The following is a 22,896-nucleotide window of genomic DNA, read 5'->3' as shown; positions in this document are numbered from 1 at the left end:
GAGAGAGAGAGAGAGAGAGAGAGAGAGAGAGAGAGAGAGAGAGAGAGAGAGAGAGAGAGTGTTTTATGCGGATTTTACGGGAGCACGCTTTAAAGTCTGTCAGTCCGTGACTGTGGAGATTGAGATAGGCCAGGCAGTCTGCACACAGCAGAGAGAGACGGAGGAGCAGGGGAAAATGAGGTGATGTAACAATACGTTCTCATCCATCAGATATGTCTGCTTTGTGTCCGATAGAGCTTAAGTTGGCCTTGTGCCGATTAATGTAATGCCAAAGTTGTCACGCCATAGGGGCGGTATTTGACACCCTGAATGGGCAGCACACCCTGCACGCTGTCATTGGCTAGGCGCGGGAGTGTTCGGCACACAGCAAAGTAAGAAGAAAAGAGAAAATACAAGCAGAGGGCATAGTCTCTGTGGACAGACACCATCACACATTTGTTTTTGGTCATAAGTGATCAAGTGTGATATCAGAGATGGCACTTTAAACTCAGGAGTCAAATGACAGAAGGACTGACTTAAATGCAGAATGCAGAAATTCATGTACACTAATTGATATGTTATCTTTAGCTAACAATATAGGAAAAATAGGAAATTGTGCTAATTTGGTGCACGACCAATAGACACTGATCTTTCAGTAATGGTTTACACATATTCACTAATCCCGACAAATAAAGATGGGATGCTGTTTAATAGATAAAAACAGGATAATGTGAATGGCGCCGCATTCACATTCAGCGACCAGTAGCTCCCTCAAACTTCTTTTTTTATTGGTCAGAAGGCGGGTCTTCCACTTCCGGCATTTTCATTTACGCTCAAATTTTTTATCATAAGAGATACTTTGAGAAAATAATTCCACAAATGTTTTAGGGCTCCCGTCCTCTTGTGAAACTCGCAGTGTCACATACTTCTCCCACTGTGCTGCATTCTTGCAAGTTAAAGGGAAACATTTTAAACACTGTCCTAAAATATGAATTTGAATTATTCAACGACAATGATTTTTTGCCCAGCTCTAGTTATTGCATTTGACGGGCTGACAGACGTATGAATCGTATGGGGGGGGACTCTGTTTTTTACATAAATGATGCTTGGTGATCAAACGTTAGTTAATGTTGATGGACAATGTTTCTCTGATGTTGCCTTTAATGTTCCTGGGAATCAGCATCACAGAGAACCTGACTTGGTCCTCACACATCTATGTCCTGGTGAAAAAAGCTCAGAAACGTACTCAGTATTCTGGTCACTGTTTACAAGTCAAGAACTACGTATCAACCTCCAGAACTGAGACTGAATTAATTAGTTGGCTATAATTGTCCTTTTTCGAAGGGTACTTCCCTGAGCTGAATTTAATGCAAGTTAAATTATGTTATTTATCATAAATATTGAGTATTTCTGATAGCCCGAAATTGAGTGCAATCACTTTTCAAACACTGCTCCATTTTTTTGTAGCAATAAATGTAGCTCAAGCGCAAGTTCAGTCAGGAAGACACTCACTCGTAATCTCGGTCTCTCCTCTCCTTGTAATTACTCTATCAGCTGATTGGGGGCGTGCACTGTTAAGTAACCAACCAGATTCTGCACACTGGTTCCTGAAGCCAATCATATCGTTGCTGTCAAACTTTAAATAGTGTTCTCCTCTCTGCTGCTGTCAGTTGTCATTTCAGCTAAGCAGATGCGACCCTCCCCCACCCCAGTCACCTCCAGTCAGCATCACAGCCATGCTCCTGATTCATCATCAGATTGCAGCAACTCCTTTCACCACCACCACCAGTGTCAGGACTCCAGGGGGGATTAGGCCTATTGGACCTCAGTATCCCTACCCTCCCTCGGTGATAGTACTTCAGGATGGAGTCCAATCGCCAAAGACTTTGCACTTTTCATATTTGATGCATGTATAATAAATCATTGTTAAATTATAAAACAAGTCTCTCCTGATTGAAATGTATTTACGAAGCATGTTCTTCCCCTGGGGCCTTGTACTGTACCTCATATTCACTACATATTTTTAGGGAGGCTTTCGTTACATGTGTTGGTACCCTTTAAACCAACCGTGCTACAATTGTATTATTTATATTATGTCCATCTACTGTAATCATTGTATCTATCTTTCACTCTGCAGGTCCTCCAGTCAATGTTTCCTGTAACATTTTCATCAACAGCTTTGGGTCCATTGCTGAAACCACCATGGTAAGTAGAATCGATGCTGCATGAAACACTTAGCGTAAAGGTTAAATTAGCATGAAGTCACAGACAAAGTTTACACACAAATGTTTTACATTTACCTTGTTCCATCAGGGGGGATTCTTAAAACAATATTTAAATATATATATATATATATAGTCATATACACGTATCCACTTACTGTGCTTTCATTCTTTGCAAGGAGTGCTTCCGGCATCTTAACTTAAAGGAAAAACATTGCCACCTTTTAAATGGATGTCCAATCAGTGTTGATGGAAAATGTAGTCCAGTGAAGCAATGAATTCCTTGTGTGTGATATATTGGCGAGAAAGCTGAGTTCTCCTGCTCCTGATGCATTGCGGGCGAGCTACTGACGCCAGGCCAAACCATAGTGTGTCCGAGTTGGGCCGTTACCCAGGTGATAAAATACAAACCCTGAGGCTCTCTAGTTTGAACCTGCGTGAAAGAAGACAGCAACAACTCTTATTTTACTTGTTGTCGCAACTCAACAAAAAAGCTTACAATAGCGTTAGGTGACACAATCATCACAGTCATCTGCCCTCTCGGTCCTGCAGGTCTTGGTTGTCTTTTCCAGTTTATCTCCAGCACACCACTGTCCATGTGAGGAATAGAACGTTCACGCATAGTAACGCACACATGACTCTCTCTCTCATGGGTTATCGACGACAGCATCCATCACAAACTGCCTACACTGACATTCATCACAGCAGAATTATTCCGTCTCTGTTGGCATCGGAGAGCAGTTTATTTATTCTCTGGCTAGAATAATAAATGCAGTTGAACATCCAAGTCAGCCCAAACCCTGTGAAATGTATCCTCGTCCATAACGGCAGATTTTCCTCGTAATACATTCCCTGTAAAAAACAAATAAATTTATCGTTGGAGAGACACTAAAAAGGGAAATTTTATGTGCATTAAAGGTAAAAAAGTTGAACATTACTCGTGATTTGTGAGCATCTTCACTTTGCTTCTTGTTTCAGACAAACTTAAATTTTAAACTAGATGCAATTGTCCTTGACAGAATGCTCAATCCTGTCAATTAAATAGATAAATCTTGAGTTTAGGCTAGAAGGCTTAATCTTTGCTCTGTGCACAGACAGGATAATTGCATGTTTCAGTCACACCCGCCTAGTGTGGGTAAGGCACTGGAAGACAGCTTGTTCTGTAACTTCTGACCTAGGTAACGAACGTACCCCCCAATATCTACATGCAAGACCGTCTCAGACTGCTTAGGGGGACGAAGGCTGTATAGCTTAAGGAAATGAATAGAGAGGTAGGTTTGGTTGGGGTGTGTCTCGGACATTTTAGGTTGATACCTCAACAAAGTCTTTGATCCTTGCTCCCTTTCTCAGTGCATACGGTTGAGATTCTTCCGTTGTGGTACAATTGTAGATTGCAGTTTATATTGAGTACAGTGTTTTAAGTTAATCTAATATTGTAGAAGCCAAATTCACACTTGAATAATTGATGTAAGATATTTGAAAATAGAAAGCAGATAGTTCAGATAGTAAAGGTATTAAAAGTATTATTTTGTCAATTATTACCTGCCGTAAATTATTGAACAGTTTCAGAGTTTTTCACATCTTGCCAAGATTGAAGTTGGTATTGGCAGCCAATCCCAAAATTTGAGTTATTATTCATTTATTCATTGTTATATAAATTGAAGTACCAAACTGGTTGACACCATCGATTGAATGAAAGATAGCACTATTCAGTACGTTTCTGTGTGTCTGAAATGAACACATTTGTGATGCTTCGCGACTCTCCAACACCACTTCACTTTCTGTCGTAGTCCGTCTTTTGCGTAATTAGCAAGCAGAGCAGAACTGTTTGTGATCAGTGAAGCCTTCTCAAAAGATGGTTGGATGGAAAAGTGGATGGATGATTGAAGCGACAGGGTCTAAGTGCTGTCTGCACCACTGGAGTTGTTCTGACGGATATGCCATTTGTACGTGCGTGTGTGTTTCTGGTGTGTTTGCCTGCCAAGCACGAACTGCCATGTCAAATTACAGAATTTACAATATTTCAGTGGGCCTATATGTATGTTTGAGCCAACTTTGTGTCATTTTTTTTGTCTGTTTGTCGTATATAACTTGGGGAATTATGATTTCTCTTTTTTTTTTTTTACTTGGATGCCAAATCCACTACAGTTTTAGCCTTTTCAGTTTATATTTTGATGATGTCTGTAGTTATAAGCATTTATTGGGCAGGTGGCACCTTGCATGGTAGCCCCTGCCATCAGTGTATGAATGGCTGTGAATGGGTGTGAATGGGTGTGAATGGGCGCTTTTAAGTGGTCATAAGTACAAGTCCATTTGCCAATTGTAACTTCTTTGTCCTATTGAGTAAAGTGTGCGTATATATCAAGCCACAACATTTTCCTTAAAGTTTCTTTACTTGTGTCATGCTGTTCCAGAACACCAAAGACAATTAAAGCTGCACAGTTCTTACTCCATGTCCAGGGATTAGCTAACGGCTAGTGTTGGAGGAAGGGAAGGCTGTGTCATACCTTACTAGCATATCAGGCATGTGTTAAAGGTCCTACTCTGAGAGCGGGGAGCATGTTAGAGATGTGTATGTACACGGCCATATGTCACATTAGGATTAAGACCTTTCTCTCTTCTCACCATCTGTCTTTTCATCTACCCACTCCTCACTTCCTATTAAGAGACAAGAGAGTGCCATGCAGTAAGCCTAAACACATACGTAACACATTTCAAATAGGTTTTAGTGACATGACAGGAAGTATTACTTTAGCCAGATATAATTTCACGCATATTATTTACAAGTAGGATGTAAATAATTGATGCATGGATAGACCGATAAATAGTGTATTTTACGTTCTAGACAGTTGGATTTGTTGCTGTCAGTATGGATAATAATAATGTCCGCCAGGTGTGTCAGCGACGACCACTGCTGTATTGTGTGATCGAATGAATACAACCCACAATTGGCTAACCCCCCTTGTAGACACTAATGGGATGTAAGGCGTCGCAAAAGACACTTCATTCAAAATAAAAAACAAGCGGTGATGTATACAGGCTTTAGGCTCTCGTCGTATAAGACACATCATACAATCTTGCCAACAACAAAATTAAACTCACCAAGCTTTCTGATGCAACTAATAGGCTGTAAGTGTTGAAAAATACACTTCATTCAAACTCAAAAACAAGCGGAGGTGTATGCAACCAGTCCGCACGGAATTATCTTTCCGTGAGCTGTTAGCGTTTCGCCAAACATACTGTCCAAAACACAAAGAAAGTGAGCCTTTCTCTGTTTGCCTCTTGTTTATTGACCCCCTGCCTGTGTTTGGAATTAAACTTTGGATTTTGGACCATACTTGTGTGTCCCGAGTAGTGCAGTTCTTCCTGTTCTGAGCCCAGATATCATTACCCAGGTGGTAATAAGAGAGATGGTCTCTAAAGCTGTATTTGTAATAAATAACATTGTGATGTCATGCAGTTTAGTCACATAAATGTATTCTAATCCCTCTTGTTTTCAGAGCTTATCTGAACCATACATTATCTGAAGAGCCTGAATATGTGCCTCAAATAAAAATATATTATTTTCAAAGAACAATTGAATGATTTATCATAATAATAACAAAAATTATATAATGCTTATTATTTTGTGACACGGTTTTCCCTTCTTTGTTTTATCATTACATCACTGAAAGGGAGGAGAAAATTAGACAGGAGGAAATCATGCCCAGTGTTGCACATGCTCACACACAGGGCTTAAAGCCAGGTTGGCTTAAAGCCAGGTTGGCTTATTCTGGTCTTTACACGCTTTCTATGTTAAACAGATTAACTACTGTAAGACTTTTTTTTTCATTTGTTCACTCAATCTCTCCATCCCTCCTAATCCATTCTCCATGTGTGTGCCAGCAGGGTTTAGTTTATCTGGCTGTACAGGGAGACATGCTAATGCCACAGGTTTGTCCGCATTAAAAAAACTGTTCAAATTTGTGCTAGATTTTAATTTAACTATTTTATTGTTAGCTGTGCACTTGTATCTGGTTGGTTGTGATGGTTCTTTAAAGTTGCATTATTTATTTATTTTGAATTTGACTTTTGATAACTGAATAGCTGCAATGTATCCTCATATGTATGACATGTAAAGTTACTCCTCATTTATCATGGGTATTCCCATGAAAGCCAGCAGTCAATTTCCGCTTGTTAAATGCATACAATCTTTTCAAAATAAACTTTCAGGAAAAACAGTTAGGTTGAGGTCACAAAACCACTTAGTAAAGTTTAGAAATAGACCGTTGTTTGGGTTAAAATAACCACCGAAGTGCCGTTAATGAAGTACGTAAGTACGTGACAAAAACATGAACATTGACTTCTTGTTTCACACGGGCAACAAACTGCGGTCTGCTGGCTGAAAGATCACTGGTTGTTGCACCCGTCCAATTCAGAAGAATATCTACAAAATACGGGGCATTATTTTTCGTAGGTAATGCTACGAATGCTGGATGAGAGCAGCCTGATAGCTGAAGGACTCTCTACCTGCCAACAGAAATCACATCTTTAGACATTCAGGGTAACCCCAGGCAGGCAGTGAATCACTGTGAAGTGAATTGCATTTCCAGCTCGGATTAGGTTTCTGCATCAGTGAATACTGAAATGTAATGAATCTGTCGCATGATTCCTATGCAGCAATTATAATTACATGTTTGTTCTCTTAAGAATTAGGCAACCTATTGCGTAAAAAGTAATGAAAAAACAGAATTCACAGAATTAAAGTGTATGAACAGTTAGATATAAGTATATGATTGTGATAATGCATTATGTAATTTGCTAAACTGCTTCTCAAAGGTACTTTTGTTGCACCATGAGTGCAGGGGAAACCTGGCTCATGTAGGCCTATAGTTAGTATGACTGTCACACCTCAATCAAATTTCCACCTTGTTTAATTTCATTAGCCACATCTGTGTTCATCGTGCAATGGCTTTAGCTCTGTTGGAGGTGTAGTGAAGTGGAAGAGTAAGGCACTTCCAGTCAATGAGCATAGTCAGCAGATATGCCATACTGCCTATAGTGGGAGCAGACCACAGTGGGTGGGTAAGGAGATGCACTCACAAAGCCATCCCGTCGGGCATTTCTTAGGGCTTTACTGGTCACACCATTACCAAAGCACACAAAACAGCTGTGCAGTGGACCTGATGAGGGCCATGTGTTCAACATAACAACACAACCTTTCCTCCCTTTCCCCTGCATGGGTGGAAGACAAAAAGCATCCAGCAGTATAACTTTCGACATGAAAGAAGTCCTTAAGTTCTTGGTAACAAAGAGGGTGGTCACGCTGCGACCACCACGAAGCAGCGAGCAACTGGAGTGCACCAACGGGGAAGTTAGTTTAGTTTCCACACCCTCTAAGCTGAGGTCAGTGCAAGCAGCAATGCTGTCTTAAACCCCAACATATTCTGAGAGGAGCAGTCCTAAGGCTCAAATGGACCCTTAACCAAAGCCTTGAGCACTAATGGCAATTCACACTGTGGGGAGAAGGCACGCATCACCGCATGCTGTGTTCTGACCCCCTGCAAAAACCGCTTCACAAAAGAGTGACCACAGACTGATCTGTTGCCAAAACACTCTTGGCAGAAAGAAATGGCTGCAGCATACACTTTAACAGTGGTATGAGACAGCCCTCTATCCATCAAACAGGAAGAAAATAGAGCCAACTGCACAGGACAGGGGACCGAACCTCCTTTCCTCGCACCACTTTGCCCTATAACAGGCAGTGGTGGATGCTGCTCTTTCAGCCTGGATGCCCTGTACACCACCTGCTCACACAGTTTAGCCCTCCTCAGCCTGTCCCTCTCAGGAGCCAAGCCTGGAGAGTATGGCCCACAGTGGGCAATGCGCCTGTTGCACCAGCCTCCCGAGACAAAGCCCCACAGAGCTAGGGAACGGTTCAGGATTGGGCTGCCATCATCTGAGTCATTTTTGCACACCACTTTGCCATGCAGCGACCTGGGGCTACCAGAATGATCGACAACTGCTCCCACCTCGCGGGAGACCGTGGCTCAGAGGTAAAGCGGGTTGTCCTTCATTCAGAAGATCGGAGGTTTTGGTCTCTGATGTGTCTATGGGCAAGACACTTTTTGACACAGATTGCTCCCGTAAGCTGTAGCTACGGTGTATGAGTGTTGCTTGATAAGTTAGTCCTGATGGGCAGGTGCCACCTTGCATGGTAGCCTCTGCCATCAGTGTATGAATGGGTGTAAATGTGTTGATGACATTAAAGCACTTTGAGTGGTGGTCGGAAGACTCGAAAGGCGCTATAGAAGTCCATCTGGCTGGCAATACAGTGATTCGAAACAGGTCTGAAATCTCCTGTTTTCTTGGGAACCAGGAAGTATATAAAATACAACCTGGCTGTTGTGAGTGGGGAAAACAAACAGTCTGTTTTTGTAACAGATACTGGATCTCTGTTGAGAGGTAATCCATTTCCTGGTGGCTTGAAATAGATTCAGCAGACATCACAGAACTGAGTCCAATCCCTCCTTCCCGCGTGGAGATCGGTGAGGGAGAACATGAATATGGCTAAGCCGTAGATGAGGTTAGTGAATGCATCACCAGCTCGCCTGTAAACGCAGCAGCTGATAACTTCTTGGTTATTTTCAATGGTTTTGCCTTGATGTATGAGAGTCAGTATGTTGTTTTATTCTATTGATCAGGTTTAGGATGTTGAGCAGCGAAGTGTGCTGCCTTATTTACTGAGTGGTCCGCGTGTATTTGGGTAGGGACGTCCTGATTGGCCGGCTACACTTGTGCAAATTATCAGTGGACATGTGTGCGCATTTGTGTAAATATGTGTAAATATGTCAAATTGAAAGTGTAGTGTTTATATAAATATATTGACTTTTGGTAACCTGCTTAAGGAAATAGCTTGTACTGTTTAAGGTTTGGCAATTTGATGGTGCACCGGTAGAAATGCTTTCACCAGTAGAGATTTGGCAATACCGTTTCCACCGCGGTAGAAATTATTGTGAGTTCTCGCAAATCCAGCTCCCTCGCAAAGTAACGTGATTTGATTAGACATGAAGGTTGGTGGGTCACATGTGGGTGAGAGTTTTGAAGCCGATGGATAGTGCATGCGCAGAATTGCAAGCATCCCTCCGGGCCACCCGGACCATCTTTTAGCATCAAGAGACATAGAGGACGAAAGTAAAGTTGTGAATACAGAACAGTAGGAGGCTTCTCATCCAACCCAAGATGAGAAAGAACTCTGGTTACATGATTATCAGAGCATTTTGTCAACTTTTTTAAATGAAAGATAATTAAATCCTGCAGAATTGTTTCTGTTGGTATGCTCTAAAATACAAATTTGTGTGGATGTTATGTTGTATTAACTTGTGGCTGTCAGACTGGTGTTTATTTGCAGCGGTAACTTTACAACCTGTGACACTTGAAATTATTGAACTCAGGAACCTTAAAGCTTCCATTTTGAAAGAATTATAGTTTTACTGTTTGGATTTTTGAAGTGTTATTTTTGTTTGTATTAAAGTTCCAAATAAAAGAAGAAAATGAACCAAATGTCATGAAGTATGGTATGGTTATTTCAAACGATTCTTTTTTTATAAATTTACAGAACAATTTTTGTATCTTCCATGATACCTGGAATGAGCTGCTCATAATACTGGTTTGTTTGGGGAGGTCAACCACTTTCTTCAGGTTCCTCTAAATGTCCCTGTGAGTAATGCATGCATGTTATTCTTTGTGTTTGTAGGACTACCGTGTAAATATCTTCCTCCGTCAGCAGTGGAACGACCCCAGACTCGCCTATTCTGAATACCCAGATGATTCTCTGGACTTGGACCCCTCTATGTTAGACTCCATCTGGAAACCGGACCTGTTCTTTGCCAATGAGAAGGGGGCCCACTTTCACGAAGTCACAACAGATAACAAACTGCTCAGGATATTTAAGAATGGGAATGTTTTGTACTCTATAAGGTAAGTGTGGGACAGGCCCCGTTTGGGAAAATACTTTTAGCATTTTCATGGCACACAGTGCACCCACAGCGCAACATGACATTAGGAAGAATACATTATCATCATACGTACCCTTTAAGATAGTGCACCATTCTGATTTGTCTTTTTACACTGAAGAATTTCTTTGAACACAACATGTTTTCTAATTTTATATATCTTCTGATATAATTTTTTTTGATTTGCAGTGCATGAACCAACAGAATGCTTACCTCCAACATAATGCACACTGAACAGTACAACCCAAAATAATGTGGGTTGTATAATCTCAACTACTAAAATTATATTTTCTCCTGTTCTGTTCAGATCCAAATAAAGAGTAACTTCATTTCCAAGCGCAGAACAAAAAATGTTTTCTGAAAATCCTCCATTTTACAGCTGCCTTCAAAGCTCTGGCACTTTAAACACGAGATGCTGATAGAAGTTCTGTATTGCTGCATGCAAGTTTCTATGTACAGTATGTCTTCAATATGTTTGCCAACCTTCTGATTGTACTCTGTTCAGTGGATGTGATAGACAGCAAGAGAAAAATGTCAGTTGTGTACCCTAGATATTGCCGAGATTCCATGCTATTTTGGAGCCTCAAAGATATCCGACTTAGTGCCGCATTAATATAAAATATGCAAAGATAAAAGTGCTTTGATTCTGTACATCTGTACGACATTAATGTATGACATGAAACCATGTCACTCTATGTGACTCCCTAGTCACTTGTTCTCTCCTCCGTCTTTGCTTTCAGGTTAACATTAACTCTCTCATGTCCCATGGATCTTAAAAACTTCCCTATGGATAGTCAGACCTGTATCATGCAGCTGGAGAGCTGTAAGTACATTATAAACACACACACACACACACACACACACACACACACACACACACACACATACACGTTTGTAGTTCTATACTTGTGAGGACTCTTGTTGACATTATACATTCCCTAGCCCCTTACTCTAACCCAACCTTTTCCCATAACAGAACCTAAACCTTGTTTTAATCATAAGCTTGAAACAAAGTATATGTTATGGTTTGAAATCAAGGAAATGGTATACTCATTTGTATTCTTTCGATTACATCAGATACCTATTACTACATTTCTTCATTTCTACATTTCTACTTCTGCCTGTCGTAATTTGCTCACATACAGTAGTTATAGCTGAAAACAATGTAATGGCATGGGGATTTATTGTATACCTACCTAGAATATATACAGATACATATCAGTGCACATTTTGCTGAGTGCTGTTTATGGGCCTCTTTCAACAATCATTTTTAAGAAGAAATTTCTTCTTACACAGTTTTCACTAAGAATCTGACATTGAGTGTCAACAACAGTTGACAGTGTCATATCTGCACAATGATCCGGGCTAGGAGGCTGAAACTGAATGTGCATCCCTGGGGAGAGCCCTCTAAATTACCCAATTTGAAGCAAATTGGATGAATTTAAATTTTCAACATAATCTGGGCCTTAGCTGAGAATTCAAAAAAAGAATGTTCCAATTCTTTTCATTTTCCCACCAGTGAATCCATAGACTGGGACGATAGTACAGTCCAAATCTCAGTTTCTTAGCCCAAGGTATTGTGGGAATATGGCACTGGGTAATTGTGTAGCAACATATGCAGCAAGGAATCTGACATTTGGAACACTTGTGAACACTTGGCGAAATGTAGGTCAAATGAGTGGCAGAAGTTATTTCTGCCATTTGCTGGGCCAGCATTTGGGGGTTGCCCCAAATGTCAGAAAATGTACAGTGTGTCAGTCGGTAGCATTTTCACACTCCTTCGTTTTAGTTGCTCTAAAATTCCGAAGTCGTGTGGATGCTAGGCGTAAACAATGCAAAAATATGCATTTCAAAACGGAAACGTAGAAGAGTGGATGCAGCCTCGGGCTGAGTCCAGCTACTTTACGAAGGAAGCTCATTTCGGCCGATGCCTCCGTGATCTCATTCTTTCAATCACTACCCATAGCTCATGACCATAGGTGAGGCTCAGCTCTGTCTTCACTACAACGGCCCGATACAAGCCCCACATCACTGCTGACGCCACACCGGACCGCCTTTCCATCTCACACTCCAGTTTACTGTCACTTGTGAACAGGACCCCGAGATCCTTGAACTCTCTCACTTGGGACACGGACTTACTTCCAACCCCAGAGTGAGCCATCCTCTGGTTTCAGTCAGAGAACCGTGGCCTCAGAGTTGGAGGTACTGACTCTCATTTTGACCACTTCCCACTCGGCTGCAAACGGTCCCAGTGCGTGCTGAAGGTCACGGTCTGACGGAACCAACAGAACCACATCATCTGCAAAGAGCATAGATGCAATTCTGATGTCCCCAAACCGGACACTCTCTCTTCCCCCCCCCCTGCTGCGTCTTTAGTTCCTGTCCATGTAAATCACAAAGAGAGTAGATTATTATAAAGGGAGTACCCTGGCAGGGCAGTGAGGAACACCTACTGGAAACATATGTTTGAGTCCTTGAGACAACACGTAAATGAGAACAATATTGAATGATCGTATTACATTGAAATGGTTCTCAGTGCAGCAGTACGGTCCGGGGACTATACCTTTACTGAAGTGCTGTGCTTGAATACATTGTTATTGTACTTGTACTTATCTTGAGCTTTTCCATTTATTGCTACTTTATACAGTAGTTAGTATAGTGACATTACAGATTAAATGTTACAAAGAAAACCTTCATGCTGCTTACAAACTGGATGATGGATTGCTGCACTTACAAGTATAAAGTAATTCATCTCCTCCTAAAACATGAATGTTCTGCTTACACATCAATGCATCTCTTCTCCATGACCTATATTTTGCACAATGTTTTATTGATTGTGATAATCAAATTATCCTGTGGTTCGCTTTTTTCAGTTGGCTACACCATGAATGACCTGATCTTTGAGTGGCAGGAGAATGGATCAGTGCAAATGGCCGAAGGCCTCACGCTGCCACAGTTTCTTCTAAAAGATGAGTCAGATCTCAGATACTGCACCAAGCACTACAACACAGGTAACGCACACACCGTAAGCTTCGTGACACAGGCACTGTAACATGCACGCGGGTTGAAACGGTTGCCACATTTCATCAATCATGTGCTGCATGAATCAAGTCAAGAAAAAAAAAGAATCGGCTGGAAGATGGGAGAAACAAACAATGACATTATTAACATGAACATTGGTGACAACATCCCTCCAGACTGATATTGTCTTTTCATTAAAAGAGAAATATATGGCATTCAGAGCATTAAAATAGCAGCAAACAACTATTTGAAATGTAAAGATAGTGGAGTAGTGTCTACCTGAGCAGAGAGCGATGTTGCTCTCCCTCTGCGTGTGTTATTAGGCCGAGCTTCTTCTTGCTTTGTTGACGAAAACCAGACCGGCCATGTGTGCTTTAAGTGCATGTTCGTACCTGTGAACATGCCCCACTGGCTGGCTTGAAGCCTTGGTGAAGCAGGGTTGAAGCACAGGTAGATACAGCCAACAGTGCCTTTTGAGATCATCACTGTGCCTCATCTTTGTTGCTGATAACCCGCACTTCAGACATGTAGCCTGTAATTATAAATATGCAAATATTATTTGAAGCATGTCTCCGCTTTGTTGCAGGTAAATTTACTTGCATTGAAGTGCGGTTTCACCTGGAGCGTCAGATGGGCTACTACCTGATCCAGATGTACATCCCTTCTCTGCTCATTGTCATTCTGTCCTGGGTCTCCTTCTGGATCAACATGGATGCTGCCCCAGCCAGAGTGGCACTGGGCATCACCACTGTCCTCACAATGACAACACAGAGTTCAGGTTCCCGCACTTCACTGCCCAAGGTCTTTTTTATTATTATTTTTAAATATTCGTATCTTTTAAATGTTAACTTTATTTAATCAGGAAGCCTCCTGAGATAGACAACTATTTTCAGAGGGAGACCTGGCCAAGAAGGCACACCAGTTACAATTTAAATAGAAATAAACACAAATGTAACAAAGTGTATTTTATTTTCCATCTGAATCAGTGTATCGTTATATTGTAGGTGCCCCGATCCCAACACATGCAGGTTAGATGAATTAGAGGCTCTTAACTTGCAATGTGAATGTGAGTATGAATGGTTGTCTGTCTGTATTTGTCTGTCTTGTGACAGCTGGTTTTCTTGGCCAGTTTACAGTACAGGGTTGCTCTCCCTCTAGCACAGGGTAAGATCTCAAGGATATTACTTGGCATTGGATGGTACTAACATGTTCAAGCGACGATTTAGAATGTATTGTAATTGTTCCTGTCCACAGGCCTTCAATAACACACACACATCTGTATATGAATGAAGAGAGAAAGAAAAAGGAGAGTTGTCAGGGTTCTAATTGGGATACAAGAACCATAAAGTTTTTTTGTTTTTTTTTGTTGCTCCTGTTATTTACAATTTTTACAATTGCCATCGTGTCTGCTAAAATACACCTCTCCAGGTATAGCGCCTTTCCGCGAGGGGGCGATGAAACATTCACGGACCTCCTTGCCAGCTCAGTCTTTTCCACTCTACTCCCCATCTTTGGGGGGAGGGGGGGGTGACATAGTGACACACGATGTCAGCTGCTACTTTCACAGACCTCATCTCCATATAGGAAAGGGGCAGGATTGGAGCAACTTCCATCAGCTGCAACTTTTAAAGCCAGCCATGATGCGTTCAGGGTTCTCCGACTCTGACTATTCCATGTCATTGTCCCATTGGCCAGCTTTCCCTTTAAGGAAGGTCTGGTGGCTCGGAGGTCTGAGACATGACATCACAGCTTTTTTTCGTTGCCGACCCACAGCATTTCCCTCATCCTCTAACGCAGTTTTACTGCATGGATGAACAGTAGTCACGTCGGTCAGCTGTGGCCTATACCTCTGTCACATTTATGTAGTTTTTTTAGTATTTAGAATTGTTATCCGTCTGGTTCAAAGGGTTCAACTTCCAGGCCTTTGGTGCAGCACATATACGTATATGAAAATATAGCCGCATATTTGTTTGTGTGTGTGTGTGTGTGTGTGGCAGAATTGATTTATTCCCTCTCCTGAGACCTGAAATCTTTCTCTATTTTTATTGGTGCATGTTAAGCACAAGTATGTGTTGACTACAGACATCATGTATCTGCTAGTGCGTGTGTAAGAAAGAGTCCCTTAGCCTCACTCTGATATCTTGTATGCATGAGAAAAAAATATTTACATAACCATTATCAGCTCACCCATCTCTATCACACAAACTGTGTGTGTGTGTGTGTGTGTGTGTGTGTGCAGGTGTGTGTGCTCGTGTGTCTGTATTTAGAGGTTAGGAGGTTTCTCATGTTTCCAGTGCTGAACAGAACATTGCACTCCAGTATGTAGCACATGTTTGAATAAGTCATTATTTCATAAAGAAATGTTGCGCCCCTTCAACACCACACGCATCAGTGGCACAGCAGTGTGTGTGTGTGTGTGTGTGTGTGTGTGTGTGTGTGTGTGTGTGTGTGTGTGTGTGTTTGTGTGTGTGTGTGTGTGTGCGTGTTTTACCGGTCATGTAGGGACATAAATCTGACTACACAGTCAAACTGTGGGGACTTGCCTACTTTTTGGGGATAAAATAGGGACGATTGCACTCCCCCATAATGTAAATCATTACATGATGAAGAGGTGGTTAGATTTAGGTTGACTTTGAAAGAGCAGTAACTGCAACCCTAAAACAATGTCTGTAATGATGACAATGATGAAGAAAATAGGAATACACATATTATTATTAAGAGATGTGAAATTAACTTTTTGTGTAAGAATATTTTTGACTTATTAAAGTCACCCAGGTTCAAACTAGGGTTGAGATTGGGTTGAGTGAGAAAGCCTCTGGTAGGTGAATGTCGCTGATTGACACTTTACCTATTGTGTGTGTGTCTGTGTGTGTTTGTTTTTCAAGGTCTCTTATGTTAAGGCCATAGACATCTGGATGGCAGTGTGTCTTCTCTTCGTCTTCTCTGCACTGTTGGAGTACGCCGCCGTCAACTTTGTGTCAAGGCAACATAAAGACCTGCTGCGTTTCAGACGGCATCCTAAGAGCAAGAGCAAGGTATGGAAAATTCCACAAGCTACTTACTATCCATACCTGCACACAGATGTGCACACACACACACACACACACACACACACACACACACGCACACACACACACACACACACACACACTTTTGTTGTTTGTCTCTCAGCTCTGGTTTGAGGCTGCATGCTTTTAGAGTAATGGCATTGGAAGAGAGAGAGGAGGGGGGTTGAAAAAGAAAATCACGATGCCATTCCTGATGATACCAAATGTCAAAAGTGTATCTGACTGTGCATGTTTGAGTCTCCTGAAACACCACATCTCCCTTACTGTATTAGTGCATGATACCACGGCTGTAACGTCATCTATGTGGTTCACAGTTGTGTTATTTCTCTGACAGAAGGCCCTCCAAACAGAGTGTTAGTCTGCTGTCGATGCATGATTAGGATCTCTGGTACAGAAAAGGATCAACTCCACATTCATTCAACTCACAAACAGCATTTACTTAAGAGGAAGCTGGAAATCAGAAATGGTTATATGTCTCAGTCTGGGAGGGTAATTCAGTAAAAAAATATATATATATATCTTAAACTTGTAGAATCTGAATTTTTGTAAATTAGTGGATAGTATTATTATCTGGCCAAAAACTTTGTACCTCCTCGGTTTAAATTGTTATGAAAACAAATTACCGGTAAAATAAGGAAGTTGGCCGGATCCCCCCCAAAATCTCTGATCATCTTTTATCAGATGGATTGTTAGTAGATGAGTAGAGAATGACATATTACCAAAAACCATGATTTAAAAATGTAAATTAATTGGTGTTAACTGCTAAGGGAATTGTTCAGAATTTAGACCAAAATCCCCAAACAAAATGTATTTGGCAGCTTTTAACATTGAACACGTTTAACATTTAGATTGACTGAATGAATGTGTGTCCCAACCCCTTGTTTTTAGACACTATTCTTCATTTTGTTTGGTCCTTTTGGTTTCTGTTTGTTGATTACTGGTGTGCATGCTGTCAACTGGTAGATCAGTGGAGGTGGTGTTGATCCAGAGGAGCTAGCTTATTCCCTCCGTCGTGTTAATGTTGACAACGGCCTCAAACCAACAGGCCCTCCTTATGGATCTATGACCAACGTCTACACCACCAACCACAGGGTAATGTCACAGTACATACGTGTGTGTCTGTGTGGGTGTGTGCGCATTGTTTGCATGTATTTGTGTTTTACCTGCATGTTCCAACAGTCTGCTGGTTTAGCAAAGGCATGGCCAGGAACACTGGGTGAGGTTTACACACGGTGGGAGCCACTGGTGTAGGTCATATTGATGCCCCGAACTAGCATGATACGCTAGATTTTAGATTGAGAAAAGTTATATCTTGAGTACAGCATCTCTAAGCATCTCTTTAACATTTAGAGAAAGCTCTGTAAATGTTCCATAATTGTCATTTATGAACCTATTGAATCGTTTTCATTTGCAGAAGATGCATAGTGAATTGTAAAATGATGACGTAACGTGGAGCGTTTGCACAGGAAGTAAGTGGTAAAGCGTAATAAGGCAAATTTAAACTTCTGAGTATGCTTAGGTATGAAATTCCTAAAAACTTTTCTGCTGTATCCAATCCAAGGCCAATAGTATATATAAACAAAGCAGCAAATCAGTTTAACCCTTGTTCAGTGCCATGCTCAAGGGCCCATCAGTGGCATGTGTAGTCTGTGAAATAATAAATGTGCATCTGATCCGTGAGCCCGTCCTCTCTTTCGTTGTCTCTCCACCAGGAAGGGGAAGTGCATGAGAACAGACTGACCTCTACAGCCGCTGTGACCTCCACTCCAAGGAACAGCAAGGGCCGGAAGGGCAGCGCCAACAATACTGTTACTGTACTGAACACCCCAGGAGCCACAGCAAACGCTGCCCAGAAACCACCTGGGGAAGCAGCAGGTGGAGGGGGTAAAAGCATCGAAGAGATGAGGAAGTTATTTATCGACAGAGCCAAAAAGATTGATACTGTGTCGAGGGCCGGCTTCCCTCTGGCCTTTCTCTTCTTCAATATATTCTACTGGGTTCTTTATAAGATACTTCGACGTGAAGATGTACATATGCGATAGAGAAAGAAAGTACAGAGATTATTTATTTACAGTACATGCACATGCATCCTTATACCGCTATTCATACCAGGACTTCATTAACTACCTTCATTTCCCTTTTCCTTCACCCTGACCCATTTATAAAACATTCTGAAAGCATAAAGCTCATATCAGTTCTCACAAATAATGAACAAAAACAGAAAATGTAAAGCCAATTCAAAGAGGACAACCTCTGCAGTAGCAGAATGATGAGACTATTTATTAAGTATACGGCAGAGTGCTCTGTAAAAGATGCATAAACATACACAGCATATGGATATGTGTCCTATAAATTCAGAATTTATAAGTGGCCCATATGACTCAAAACCTTAAATATCATCAATGTGATGAGGAATGGAAGAAGTTGAAAATGAGGAAGAGCCCTGGGATCCATGGGGAACACTTCATAATAACTGCAGGCTATGAAGCATTAGTAAATTATGAGTAAATATGAATTCATCATTAATAAAGCATCGTTCACCACATTACTACACATACACATCTATAAATGTTTAATTGTTGATTAATAAGCTCATCTTTATTGTTTTGATTTTATTTTCCTATGTTATAAACAAAGGATTCCCCCATTTCTAAATTAAGTATTATTTCAATCACAAACCAATTATTTTAGAGTTGTCAATAGTTCATTAGATCGTTTATAAAGTGTAAGAAATGATTTAAATGTACATGTATGCATGCATTTATTCATATAATGATTTAGACACTAATTAGGGAGTGTGTTGATATATATTTTAGAAACACAATCTAACTGCAATTCATGATTAATTCAGGTAGTAACTAGTCATTAAGTATTTTGTGTGGCCTCATTTAAAGTGAGGACTATCTATGCCTTACAAAGTATTTACAAATGACATTGAAAAGCTGGCAATACCTCAAAACTCACAACAGTCTCAGTCAGTCTTCTATCTTCTTCAGTTATCTACAGAGTTATCTACAAAGCACATAGACACAATACAACATGATGAAAAGCATATAAACATTTATTGCAAGATGCTAAAAAATGTACTGGTAAAAACATACCATCAGCCTTTCATTTATTTATAAAAACCAACATCCACAGATTCTCCTTCAGGAGAACATGGCTGGATATAAAACATGTGTAACTGTACAAATGTGCCGTTGATTTAAAAGGAAAATAAACCTCTGCAATCTCATGTCAAATTAAATTCTGTCAAGGGTAAACATGGCTTAATACAAATTCAATAACGCCAACAATAGCCACAAATAAAATCTTAATAAAATAAAGACTTAATAAAATCTTTCACAGTATCAATTCAATTCAACAATCTCGCAAACATTTGACAGAACCATTGCTGATCTAAGCCAAGTTTTGATCTTTCCCATTTCTACAACTTCAGAGTAGATGTGAAAACCTTCCTAGTTCCTAGGTCAGCTCCTTTACTCTCCTACCCCGGACATGCTTGAAAGCAGCAGACATGGTCCCTCCTCTACCGCACTCCCTCAGAATTGTTTTGTACCGGGCCACCACCCGTTCCTTTTCTTGGTCAGCGATTAAGAGAACACGCAGACCAAACGGAATGTATGCTTGCGAGTCACACGCTCACATTCTGTTTCAATCTACAGCGAGATCAGAGTGGTTGCAACTGAGAGACCTACATGTAGATGGTTTACCAGGTCATTCCTCTCTATCCAGAATGGGATTTCTTACAGCAAGACTGGTTAGTTAGCGCCATCAACAAATGCACACGCAATGCCACGTCATGCCAGGAGAGCAACAATTGTACAGCAGAGATAAGCATGAGCCGACCGGAAACCCAGCAAGTGAAACGGGGTGAAAGTAACGTTAGCGGTTTAACACTTCAGACTTCTTCCCATACCTTTTTCCATTCCCCTTCCTCTTCTTCTTGTCCCCCTCTAATGAGGACGTTAGAGGAGGAGTCAGACAGAGTATCAGAGGAAGATTCCACTGAGCTTTCACAAGAGGAATTTGAAGACATGTGGATTGCTTGGGAGGTACATGTGTCTTCTTATTTTAAGAACTGTTTAAACGGATGCAAATACAAACACAAGGCTCACAGCACATATGTCACAAAGGAACACGTGTGTATGCATATCCTACTACAATCACATTATAAGACCCAACTGTACTATCTTGTGACTACATACTGTGTGTTCAGAGACTTACCTGATGCCAACTGTTCTTTCAGATAGTCTCTCTCCATGGTTAGCTCATCAATCTTCTCCTTTTGTCACTCTGCCCTCAGCTTACACACCTACAACACATGGGATTTTTATTTTTTTTGGGTTGCCAGTAGTGCAGTAGGGGTTATGGACACACCTAATAGAAAGTAATTGTGTATTATTGAATACATCTAGAATGCTCTATTTCCCTTATCTGCTGGTCTCGGCATGCTATAAGCCTAAAATATATGAATCACTACATTCATATGAACAAATAAATGGTCATCCAACGTTAACATGCTGTGACGGAGAAATGTGCATACCTCTACATTTAACATATTTTAGGTGAATTAGGTAGAATTGTATTTCTCAGTGAATGCTTTGGGGTTTATGTCAATGCCGAGATTTGAAACAAGATTCTAGACAAAATTGACCGAATTCTTTCTCGGCTTGGCCGATGATGCAATCGTACCCCAGCGGGCTAAACAAAAGATTTGTTCTCTCTGATATCAAAAGACATACAGTATCGTTACATCGTGAAGTTGTCCCCTGGATTGCTCTGTTTACAACTGAGTTGACGCGGTTACGTGTGCCAGTCTCAGGACCTCCAGCTAGTGACTAGCTTGCTAGTGACCCCTTTCTGAGCCGGGTCAACATGCCCTTTCAACTTTGGTCAGGGGTTTTCCTTTGTCCCACGTTGATGAAAGCATGATTGTGACTTATTAGTATCATTGTTTTTGCTAACAATGAGCAGATTCACTTGGCGAAAGAGGATTGTTAATGATCACATCGCTAAAAAAACACAAAAAGACACCCTGAAGCTGATAAAGTGGCTTCAGAAGAGGAGATTGCTAAAAACAAAAGTCAAATGCAGAATATGCCGTCGGGACATGAAACTGAAGAAGAGGGCAAACAGTGGAGATCGATATGCTTGGTATGAACTAAATGATTAAATAATTAAATGTAGACTAACATCAACGCTGCTGGCTGTGTGTTGATGTGTGTGTGGCAGTGCAGGGCGTTGGGGCGTATAGAATTGCATGAGGCCCCTTTCTAACAAACTATTATATGTCACTGTTCTTTTTAAATAGGATCTAAGGACAAGCAGCACATATGGAGAAGGGAAAAACTAATTTTTGTCAGGCACAAGTCACACTTCAGTCGCTCAAAGATCTCCCTGAGTAACTGTATGCAATTCATGTGCAAGGAGGCAAGCAATAACGATAATAACATAGTCATAGGCTCACAACATTCCAGTTCTTTGTAATGGATAGGACTTTTTGTCAATGATTTTTACAGACACCTAAACATTAGTAAAACCTAAAACATACTTTTTTTATTTGCCTCTGAAGATTTTCTCAGGGTTTACGACTACGGCAGATTGACATGATGGGTCACACCACTGTAGCCCGTTTAGCAACTTAGTAAAATGGTTTTAAAAAATAAGGAAGGTCTGTGTCACAGCAGTTGAAAGGTTAAGAAGGCGTGCAGGCCAGCCGATTGGTAGGAGAAGGGAGTTTGTTGTGATTGATGAGAGCCCTTTTTTCTGCACAAAAGAAAGGTGTGTTTTAATAACAATCACTTTAAGTAATCGTGAAATATAGTCAACCAAGTTATAGTTAGGATAAAGTATCTGTTTACGTGTTTGTTTTGTTTCTGCATCGGTATGGGAGAGGAAGAATGGCTGGTTGGTGGGAAAGAAAGAAGTGGGTCTTTGAGTGGGTCTTTGGGATGTTAGGTGTGAGGCATCACCAAGGGTGAGGATCTGGAAAGCCTATTCTGCATCTAGTGGGGAGAAGATCTAGTCCCCTTGATTGCCCATCATGTGAGGCATGGATCATCAACTGTCAGTGACATACTCCCTGCACTAGGGTACAACCATCACACTGTCATCCACAGCAGGTGGTATATAGATCCCCACACTTCTGCCCATACCCACCAAATTGAGAGGGCCTGGAAATCCTACAGGGAGCAGATCCAGAGGCTTAGGGGAAACCACACCGAGGCTACATCCACACTACTACGTTTTCGTTTTTAGTACGCATGTCTTTTGCTACGTTCCTGCCTGGCGCCCACACTACTACTAGTTTTAGAACCCCAAAAACGGAGGCGTTTGAAAATGCTACCGAAGTCGTGTTGGTTTGAAAACAGGGTTGTGGTGTAGTGTGGACGGGCAGAAACGGGGACCTTTGCAAACGATGAGGTAGACACCCACGTTCGCTACTTGATTGGATCTTAGCAGTCACGACGTGTCCTTCCCTGATTGGTCACGCCGCCATAAGAAAACAAACAACAAAAGCCTTGATTACCGATCGACTACCAGTGGTTAAATTCAACATGGATACCAGATTACAGGCGTTGCTGACCTTGTTGTCTATACTAGCAGCTG

The 22,896-nt window shown here is 41.2% G+C and overlaps 1 protein-coding gene across 2 annotated transcripts in view; it reads left to right on the top strand.

Annotated features, from left to right (window-relative positions):
* Positions 1-22,794, top strand: part of LOC116399282 (glycine receptor subunit alphaZ1-like) — a 35,993-nt gene extending 13,199 nt beyond the window's left edge. Inside the window, exons 3-10 of one of the 2 annotated variants that reach the window (XM_031876325.1) lie at positions 2,117-2,184; positions 9,937-10,160; positions 10,936-11,018; positions 13,069-13,206; positions 13,803-14,017; positions 16,102-16,251; positions 17,248-17,376; positions 17,997-22,794. In XM_031876325.1, the coding sequence (XP_031732185.1) occupies positions 2,117-2,184; positions 9,937-10,160; positions 10,936-11,018; positions 13,069-13,206; positions 13,803-14,017; positions 16,102-16,251; positions 17,248-17,376; positions 17,997-18,326 (1,337 nt within the window). In that variant the 3' untranslated portion in view covers positions 18,327-22,794. The remainder of the gene's footprint in view (positions 1-2,116; positions 2,185-9,936; positions 10,161-10,935; positions 11,019-13,068; positions 13,207-13,802; positions 14,018-16,101; positions 16,252-17,247; positions 17,377-17,996) is intronic. The other variant, XM_031876326.1, reaches the window with a different exon arrangement.
* The last annotated feature ends 102 nt before the right edge of the window (positions 22,795-22,896 follow it).

The sequence above is a fragment of the Anarrhichthys ocellatus genome, unplaced genomic scaffold, assembly GCF_004355925.1.
Source record: "Anarrhichthys ocellatus isolate YVR2014 unplaced genomic scaffold, GSC_Weel_1.0 scaffold107, whole genome shotgun sequence".
In the NCBI taxonomy this organism is placed as follows: Eukaryota; Metazoa; Chordata; class Actinopteri; order Perciformes; family Anarhichadidae; genus Anarrhichthys; species Anarrhichthys ocellatus.
This window is presented reverse-complemented; position numbering and strand designations above follow the sequence as displayed.